Source organism: Brienomyrus brachyistius, unplaced genomic scaffold (genome assembly GCF_023856365.1).
Source record: "Brienomyrus brachyistius isolate T26 unplaced genomic scaffold, BBRACH_0.4 scaffold102, whole genome shotgun sequence".
Taxonomy (NCBI): Eukaryota; Metazoa; Chordata; class Actinopteri; order Osteoglossiformes; family Mormyridae; genus Brienomyrus; species Brienomyrus brachyistius.
The window spans coordinates 207,353-217,251 of NW_026042377.1; the positions used below are offsets into that span (position 1 = coordinate 207,353).

At 40.2% G+C, this 9,899-nt stretch overlaps 1 protein-coding gene across 4 annotated transcripts; it reads right to left on the minus strand.

The window, feature by feature from the left end:
• Positions 1-1,860: 1,860 nt before the first annotated feature.
• On the minus strand, positions 1,861-9,687 carry LOC125727569 (transcription factor GATA-5-like). 4 transcript variants are annotated; one of them, XM_049004389.1, is made up of 8 exons: positions 8,653-9,687; positions 8,078-8,134; positions 7,278-7,975; positions 5,208-5,377; positions 4,101-4,229; positions 3,733-3,817; positions 3,322-3,455; positions 1,861-2,989 (listed from the first exon to the last, which is right to left on the minus strand). In XM_049004389.1, the coding sequence occupies exons 3-8, from the start codon at positions 7,795-7,797 to the stop codon at positions 2,870-2,872; spliced, it is 1,158 nt and encodes a 385-aa protein (XP_048860346.1). In that variant the 5' UTR covers positions 7,798-7,975; positions 8,078-8,134; positions 8,653-9,687; the 3' UTR covers positions 1,861-2,869. The 4 variants fall into 4 exon arrangements, with proteins under 4 accessions (XP_048860346.1, XP_048860347.1, XP_048860348.1 ...); XM_049004390.1 differs by lacking the exon at positions 8,078-8,134 and having other exon boundaries at positions 8,800-9,687; XM_049004391.1 differs by lacking the exon at positions 8,078-8,134 and having other exon boundaries at positions 4,101-4,226.
• Between the last annotated feature and the right edge of the window lie 212 nt (positions 9,688-9,899).

Here is a 9,899-nt window from a genome sequence, read left to right on the forward strand (position 1 = left end):
ACTGGATAGCAGACATAGTACTACTGAAGATGTTCTTATTGTTATCGAGCATGTGATCACTGGGGTAGAATGGATCATTTTCAGCCGAGCCCTGAGCATTTTGCCCTTGATGCCAGTCAATCGGGTACCTTGACTCAGTCCTGGATTTTTTTTCCAATAGCTAAAAACACCCCTGGTTAAGGCGCCCGAAACTGGAAGGGCGTCAGTTGAGATCCTGCGGTCGGCGGAGTGATTTACTATTGGGCTTCGTCTCCACTGTCTCAGTTGCACGTTTTGTTGGATAAAAGCATAAGATAAATATGTGGACCCTAAGGCAACACATTCTCACTCCTACAAAATCCATTTGTGACCTCTCTAAGGTAAAAAAAAAACACTGCTTTAGATTAAGGCACTAGCCACACAAACTAACAATAAATATGTAACTAAAAATAGATCGATGCGGTGGTTATTTTCTGCATTTAGCTTCCCCTTCATTGTTGATGACATCACAGTAACAGACCCATGTGGTATCTTCTTCCCTCAGTGGTGACACTCCCCAGTGTTCACTCTGTCCACTGCAGCACAGTGGCCGTCTCACTGTGTGCCGCCTTCCGCCAGCGAGGACGTCATGCGCAGGCCGGCCATCCTTCTCTTAACTGGAGGACTTCAATAAACATGGCTGTGCTTACATTCCCAGAAGAACCCGGCACCACAACCCTGACAGTACAGACCCCGTCGTGACTCGGACAAATAAAACAATCCACAGACGCTAAAGGAGGCTGTAGATCCGAACCACCTCCGTGCCCAGAAGGCAATAAATGAGGCCACGCGTTTGCTGACTCGGAAGAACATGCACTAACCTAGTCATAAAGTGGTGTTGGAACGTAACCTTTGCTCAGCAGGCATGTCAGCAAGACGCTGTGGCGCACGCTTCGTGTAAGACACAAGTAGCACTGAATACGCTTCTGCTCTGTGCTGTTATCTCCTTAACATATACATGATTGTGCCCTGTGCTTCATGAGAAGTCCAAGCTCACCCAGACGCTGTACTGGATAAGTGGTGAGGATGGACAGACAGATGGATGGATGGATGGATGGATGGATGACAGATTTGTATAGTTTCTAATCAAAGTGGCAGGGAGCTTTCTGGTCAGGCTGGACCCCATCTGCAGCTACCCAAAGGTGTCCCATTACCATAATTCTCCTTGTAAATAGGCAGGACTTGCTACATATGGGCATCCTGGCATATTAATGATTAAAAGCAGAGTTTCTGAGGACAAGAGCGTCATCAAAGCAACTGATAATGTACTGATCATTGGCCTAAACTTACAGGTATTCATGTAAAACAGTCAGCCTTCAGCCATGATGAATGCGCTATTTAATTCAGCATTAGCATTACAGTTGGGGGAGGTGGGGGTTCAAACTTGGCCTCCACTCTTGTGTATGGAGGTTGCGTGGCCTCCTGTGTCACTCAGGAATCAGCCCACAGTCCAAAGATATGTAGTTAGGCCAATCGCCATCCCTGAACGGCCCATCGTGAAAGGATTGCATGTGCGTTCTGCCAGGGTGTATAGGAATATCGGGGACTGCCCCCCCCCCCAACCCTGACCAAGATAAAATGGAACGATGGTCATATATTATAAATGGGTCTTCAGAAAAAATAATAATAACAGTAACAATGATAAATAAATAAAAATATACACCCCCCCCGCAATCCATCTACCAACTCATTATCCATGAAAGAGTAAAAAAAATTATGTTCTGTTGACCGCTAGTTGTTTTGTTTGACTATAAATCCTGTATGGAAATCGCCCAAAAGTTATAGAAACTAATATGTTTTAAACACAAATAAAAAATAAATGAGGAACCCAAAACAAACCAGAGCTAACCACAAGAATATTTATAATTCTTTCTTATTAAAAAGATTATTTACTTCAGCGTGCTCTGTTGTCTCCGTTTGATATACATTTTACCCATTAACACTGACAGAGTGCGTTTCTCCCACAGGCTGGTGTATAACGGTTCCTCCACACTGTTTTTATTCATATAAACTGAAGCTCCTGAGCTTGTGAAACCGAAAGAAAAACAAGCCAACGCACTTTTGTAAAGCAATATAATAACATTAACATTCTATTATCAAGTAGAGAAAATAAATTTAGTTTCTAACAAAATTCAACCATTTTCATTATCACCCTTCGTCACCTCCTGGAAGGTATTAATATTCATTGCACTTGAAATTAAAGAAATACACAGTGTTTCATTTATACGTAATGTGATTAATCTGAGGATGGAGGACTTTCTTTACAATAGTTACACACTTCGTTTACTCTCAAACAGGCATGGAGTTGAGTAGGTAGAAAAACACAAAAGTGTCTGAAATCCATAAACCAAACTTAAAGACAAGCTGCATTGGTATTTTGCATCAATCAATAATACTGTTAATAATAAAATAATCACTGGAATCTACTGACAATTTTAACTTTTACAACTAAAGACAGCGACCTAAGCTCAAATATTACTTCCACGCACACACCTTTATGCTTTTACTGCCCTTATTTTAACATAAATATTATGTTCTCACAAAGTTAATTATTTACACTATAACAATAACCAGGTTCAGAGGTAATAAACTGTTGTTTTTTTCTCCTTCTGTTTCTTTCAATTTTACAGCCCATAATACCTTCAGCACAGGGTCGTCTCCAGCAAAAAACAAAAATGTACCACTTCAAAATGCCACAGGTACAAGAACGAAAAAGGCAAACGTTACTAGGCTTGTTATACTAACTGCAATCGATTGTTTCAGTCTTTCACTGTAATAACTAAGGCAGTGTTGGCACTGGTCACAGACACTTGGGTGTGGTGAGTCCTGTGTGCACAGTGGTAAGGGACGCTCACGCCAGTGATAAAGCACACCAAGAGTTCTGCGGAGTGGAGGACGTGGGCGTGAAGCTGTAGTCCTCAAATTTGATGTCCGTTTGACCAGAACTCAGAGTGTCCAGCTGTGACGACGCCTTGCAAAAAAGGAAAAGAGAAATTCACCTCCAAAAACCCGTTTCCATACAGGAAACACTGATCAGAGCTGAATGATATTACCTTAAGCACAATGCTAATGATTGAGTTTTTGACTCAATACTATGAAAATTTAAGGGCTCACAACGTGTACAGCGATTTTTACCGATAAAGAACAAGTATACCAAATATAAGACTCTCTATAGCTATTATTAGTTATAATTTAATATCCTTAATATGTATAAAAACAGTGAATGTGATAGATGGGGACATATTGCACCATATTCTGGAATAATGTTTGTCCTGGCTCTAGTGATTGAGTGTGGTGTCTTACCTGTGAGATGGAAACTACAGTCTGTCCAGCATAGGGTGAAGGCACCATACTGGGCTCGCTTTTTATGGTGGAGGCATTTTCAGAGACTGGCAGGGAGGAGGGGGAGCTGGTACCAGGAGTGATTGACCCTGGGCCTGTCAAAGATACAACAATCTAGGTCAGTGTTTCCCCACCATGTTTTTGCTCCCTCCAAGCTCCGTGCCAAACAGCCCACATTTTTGCTCCCAGAGAGCAAAATAACTCGATGTCATATAACAGGTCTGTGTGTCCCTGAGGATCAGATTGGAAAACACTGATCTTGGTGTTTGCCTTATCTCACAGAATTCAGGGGTACACAACCAAATTTAGCATATCCATGTTATTGTTTGCCACAAAAAAATTACAATCTATTGAACAGGTTGCAAATATTACCTGATGAGGCTTTGGATTTTGTCATCTTCGGCTTTCTTTTCCGGGTCTGGATTCCTTCCTTCTTCATTGCCAGGGGTCTAGGTACCTAAAGGGAGGTGCAGGGATTTACTAACAGAACTTCTTGCTAAAACTGTATTCTCCAGAAGACCTTTTTAGCCTATAAATGCATATCACAATCATTTCTTACTTTTCCCTCCCCACATCCTCATACCAAGAACTACGGCCTCAGTAAACACCTTCTCACATTCAGATGATGAACTTTAGGCCAGTGAGATCGATGCCAGAGGACAGCAAGGACACAACTTCCTGGCAGGAGGGTGGCCTAGGATACAGAGTGAGGGGTGTGTTGTGTGTGCTTTGGTACGTACCCCGTGCAGCTTCATGTAGAGCCCACAAGCGTTGCACACAGGTTCTCCCTCTGCATTTCGACGCCACAGCGTGGTGGTGCTGGTGTGACAGTTGGTGCAGCAAAGCCCGGCCCGTCTGGAGGATGACTGCTGGGTTGGGGAGGGGGGGGCAGACCGCGGATTAGGGAGGCACAGGGCGCCAAACAAGCAAGCACCAAAAGCGGCGAGCAAAAACGAGACTTTCCTGGAATGATGTGTCATTAAGCACAAAGACGTGGAACGCATTACGGTGCACTGAGTCATTATTTAAAAATATAACAGCATTCTGCGTGAGTTTTAAAGTGAACCTTTATTAACTGGGGGACTAAGCGAGGAGATTAACCAATCCTACCCAGAGAAACATTGTGTCGGCCAACCGTTAAGAATAAAAACCACAGTGATAGTAAGCGATGTATGCAAAACTCCTGCTAAGCGTTTACAAAAAACCTGCAATTTTGACATGAACACAGTGAGCTTAATTAACAGTGCAGCATTAGTGTGCTATGCCTGTATGGAACGCTGCATTAGATATTGCAAGACAGCACATTCAAAACGAAATAAATCATGTGATACCAAAATGATCAAACAAAAAATTTCCTAGTAACAGAGTTCCTGCTTGTGAAATATTTGCACATCTCAACAGGTTGTTTCTGCTGCCTGGTCTGACACGGAACCCATATCAGAAGCTGAGAACATTCTTTAACAACGGAACGGTAGGTGACCATATTGTGGCTGGGCCTACTGCAGTTCTGCTAAAAACAAACAGCCAAGGACAAGGACACTGAAGGACAAATAAAAACAAAAATCTGAAATAATTCACAACAGCTGCTATCAAGTGCCTGGTTCCTGGGAAAAGGGGGCATTCCGAAGGACTCCCTCACACACAAAGCTGACCTTCGCTAAGAAGCTGCTAGCCTTGACTTTTTTTTTTTTTAAACCTGACACATTTTTGATTTCTCCGGCACTATTTAATTACGCCTATTTGAATTTCGACAAGCTTGTTTAATACTGCTTAATTATTACATAGATTATAATGTTTAAGGTTCTTGTAGGCCGACATACAATATTATTAAGGGAATCTGGATTTACCAGGCGTTTCTGTGGCTTAATGAGCGGCCTGTTGATGCCGTTCATTTTGTGGTACAGTCCGCAGGCGTTGCACAGGTAGTGTCCAGTGCCGTCTCTCCGCCACAGAGGAGTGGAGATGGACCCGCAGTTCACGCACTCCCGCCCTTCGCCAGGTATCTCATCCAGCATGTCTGGAAGGAAAAGCAGTCACAGCATTTAAATCACGAACTTTTTTTTTCCTTCTTAAATCGTATGTTTCTGGTGTAGCGTTAACAATAGCATAGATTTTACATTATTTAATACGGTGTTATTTATAGGTATGTTCATGCTGCTAAACTTTGAGTAACTTTCTAAACAATGATTACATAACACCACAGTTTGAAAACAGATTACTTCAGGTTAATGTTAAACGCAAAAAAGATTCTAGCGGACCCTATAAGACCAATTCTTGAAATCTTGTTATAAGATTTTAGTTATATTAGAATTTTAGTTAATATTCACTGTCATTATCGCAATAATTCGTTTAAGCGACATGCGAAAAACGCTTAATTGATTAAGATCGAAATTAATCATTTGACATTATTTGTTTATTTTTATTTCTTGATATTTAGTATTACTGACCGATGAGTATTTTTAATTAATATTATTATATTTTGCACATTTAATATGGAGCATTATTTTCATGTTGTTACGGATGCAGAATTAACTGCAGGTCCACAGAGCTAAAGAATTTCGGCGCCTAGCAGACACCACGAGTCGCGGAGTTGCGGAATGTCGATGGGGATCTTATCAGTGTTAAAGATTTAGGTCCCAAATCAATCTGGCCTCTGACAGGCGGCGGCCGCCTACAATTACTGGATCAAATTCCTATTCAAAACAGCGAGGTACAAAATGTTTAAAATATAAATGATACGTATCTCCTATTGTCTCCCTATTTTTAATAGCAGCATTCTAGGCCATTATCTAACCGGTCTGCATTTGTTATGATTATACAGCAAATTGATTTTATATAGGCCTAGGACTACTTAAATAAAACGTAAATGTATTGCTGTTCAATAAATTCCCATCCAGCGATTTTGATTTAGTCTTCAGTCATTGTAAGTTACTGTAAGTTTTATCTGAATCGTCCTAAGTAAATTCATGGATAAACTAAACGAAAATATACAGGCATATAATACACATTAGTCACTGGTTTATTTGTTGATGCATTTAAAAAATCTGAATAATTCGAAAAACTTTTCGCCGCTACAATAACACAACGAAAAGTGTGTATTTGACACATTTAAAGCACGATTACTCTGTTTAAGGTGACAACTGTTTTGGCAAAAATAGGTTTTCAGCGAGCACTATTGTAGCGTGTTGTTGTCTTTCATCAGCATCTGAAACGAAAACAGATCGCGGCTGAAAATTTAATTATAATCTTGGGTGAATAGGTTTGGCGGCTGTTTAATTTAAAGAATGTGGATTAGAAGAACAGAACAAAGATGGTACTCGCTGAGTTGTTTCTGATGGGCTCTTTTGCCAGTTGTAGTTACTCTAAAGGGTGTAATAGAATAGGCGATGATTTGGGAAACAAAGCGACACGTTGAAAATAAACTAATTTCCTTCAGTAATTCGTTCTAGGAACAACGCTTTCCTGTGCTTATGAACAGCATTTGTATATTCCGCCAAAATCTGGAATATTACTAAATCAATTTAAAAAAACGATATTGTTAAGCAGTTGATGTCTAATTATAAGTTGTACTTACATATGTTTCCAAATGCATGTGGATATATATATATATATATATATATATATATATATATATATATATATATATATATATATATATATATATATATATATATATGATGCACTTGATGAACAACTGACTGTATTTTAAAAGATGTAGCCTATTTTTCAGATTTATTGCATAATGTCACCATTACAATGTGGTTTACAAATACACAACTTTGTTTAAAACATATTAATGCAAACATTAAAAGTTAAAGTAACACTATTAGGCCTACTTATAAACTTGGCAGTTCGACTTTGTTGTGAAAGGCGCTATATAAAAATAAACTGAAATTGGGGGGAAAAACAATACGCACCTAGACTTGACCTCCTTGTTTGTAGGCCCGCTTGTCGTCCCTGAAAACTAATCATGCTGCTCTCGAAATGTCCAGGGCTCCACGAGGTCGCCATCTCCGGGCTCATGTACGCCGCATAGGGGTTTGAGTAGGATCCTCCGACCGAGCGCACCAAGGTGCTGCTGTATTGCTCCGGCCGGCCGTTGTTGCTCAGCACCAGCGGATTTTGGTACGCCGTGTCTCTGCCGGTGCTGCTGCTCACCGGCGGGCTGTGGGAGTAGGAGAAGCCTGGGGGCGGGTGCGGACTGCTCGGATTAAAAGACGAGCCGTCCGTGCCAGTCTGTGACCAGCCGTGGTGTCCGCCGAGGCCGTGCGACTGGTGAGCAGTCTCACAAGTCTGGAGGTACGGAATTGTCGGCAACATAGTGGGTACCCGAGTCGTGGGCACATAAACCGGAGAACTGGCCGAAGGGTGTATGTAATTCCCGCTGTCGTGAGCGTATGGTGACTGGTTCGAGCTTAGTGCCAGACTCGGGTACATTCTGGCGCAGCTTCTTTCACTTTTTATATAAGTTGAAGGGACGATATTGAAGGAATAATGAGTCTATTCCAATGACAGGGCGTCTGTAAACAATTGTATAATAAAATAGTTTCCAAACTCTTCTCGGTAGCTCTTGTGATTGGTTCTGCAGAGCGATGACCAGTTCTGTATTCCACTCCTATGTAAAAAGAAGACACAGTCAACGAAACGGAACCTATTCCTATACTGTAAACTTTTTATTCATATATTCTGTATGCCCTTCCATCTTATGCTTACCGACCTGACTTGCCTTACGGTGTCTTTAAAACATATTTTCTTCTCTCTGTGTCAGTTTACGCTAAAATTCGCAAGCATATACATAAGCACGGTAACGTAAGATGCCGCTCTCGAAAGTGGAGGTATTTGTTGAATTTTTAATAGTCATTTTTAACATCTGCTACTACTGCTAATAATAACAACAACAATCCCCGAGATCCTGTCCACGAAAAACGGTTGATAGGTGAGTGGATGGATGGATGATGGGTGAATTGATGGATAATAATAATTTAAAATGATTGCTTAATTCCATTGATTTTGTCGGTAACGGTCTATAAGTAGCCTATCAGTAGATCTGTTTGCGGCATACACTCTACTATTAAAGTAATCATCTCACGAAAGGGACAAAAATATTACATATTTATCGCTGGTAACATGGATGATATTAATCACAAAGGCTAATATAAAACATTGATAGCTCGATACAGACGATTAATACAATTCCTTCCGTACATTATCTCACCAGATAAGGAATTCAGGATGATTAAGTCAGAAACCTTTCCAAATTAGTTGATAAAGAAAAACGACCAAGCAACTTACTCAGGGAGGTCTGCGAAAGTCACCTAAGTCCTTGTAAATCCTCCAGTAAACAGCAGGAATTCGTTTTGCAAAACCAGTGAGCGGAATGTCAAAGCCGTTCCTTCCCTAATACTCGCTTTTTGGTATGCAATAATTATATAGCCCTACCTAGTATCAGGAGATAACTAGCTGTTGCTTCGGATCATAGCAGATATAACTGTGCTCAGATTTAGCTTCACTGGGAAACTTCACTGCGAGGTATTTGTACGCCCAGAGCTACGTGACGTATCCAAAGGTAGGGCACCGGAGCTGGAAGCCAGCGAGGGATAGGACGACAGAGACAGAAGGGAGAAAACTCCACCTGAAACAAGGCAGAGTTGCTGAATCCGCTATATGGCGAGTGTTTTGAAATCAAAAAATGCTAACTTGCAAATGCCAACCGATCCATATTGGTCTTTTAAATGTAATGTAATAATTAACAGAATCAAAATTCAACGGGAATTATTTTCATTTTTTGTGGAAACTATTTGTCATAATCATTCTATATCTCTGAACGGGTTGATTGTATGCTTGAATTCGTATAAACTAAAATAATAATGTTTTCTGCTATACATTTTCGTTTCTTAAGTTAAACGCATTACTAGAACTAGCAAGAATAGATTAAACTAAATGGTCTTGTAAAACATTTATCATGCTGTAAAATCATCTCCCATTTGCAAAGAGAAAGTTTTGGTTTATGGTCAGGTAAATCTGAACGAGTTCTCAATAAAAAAGGCAAGCCGATAAGATATAAGACAGAATAACGATATAATCATGCATAGTTAAAAATATCATTAGGTTATCTTAATAGCAGATTTCATGAGATTTTAAAACAGTATAACAAACAAGAAAAATAAGAATTGTGACTTTTATCACAGAATTATTCCTGTCATTATAAATGGTATGTTTTCCAAATATGTGTAGCCTGTTTTCTAAAGAAAAGTTGTTTTACTGAATAAAATATCTTAAAAATCAACGGTATTTTATAACTGATATCATGAAGGCCTAGTGTACATTTAAAAGATAATGATATATAACGGTTTTTCTATGGCTGATAGATATCCCCCACACAGGTGAATGTTTTACTTTCGTGATTAATAATATGCCGACGGCTGCCCCCCCCTCCCCCCCCCCCGACACACGCCTAGCTTTTTTCGATATAAATGGGTTACCGTTCATCTTTCAATTGTACAATGTCCCGGACAGATGACTTTAAAAGGATTCCTGCA

Coding starts and splice junctions, on each gene's coding strand:
- LOC125727569 (XM_049004390.1), bottom strand. CDS start 7,797: ATGTACCCGAGTCTGGCACTAAGCTCGAACCAGTCACCATACGCTCAC. Junction 4,230..5,207: donor TTAAGCCACAGAAACGCCTG/GTAAATCCAGAT, acceptor TCCCCAACCCAG/CAGTCATCCTCCAGACGGGC. Junction 3,456..3,732: donor AAAATCCAAAGCCTCATCAG/GTAATATTTGCA, acceptor TATCTTTGACAG/GCCCAGGGTCAATCACTCCT.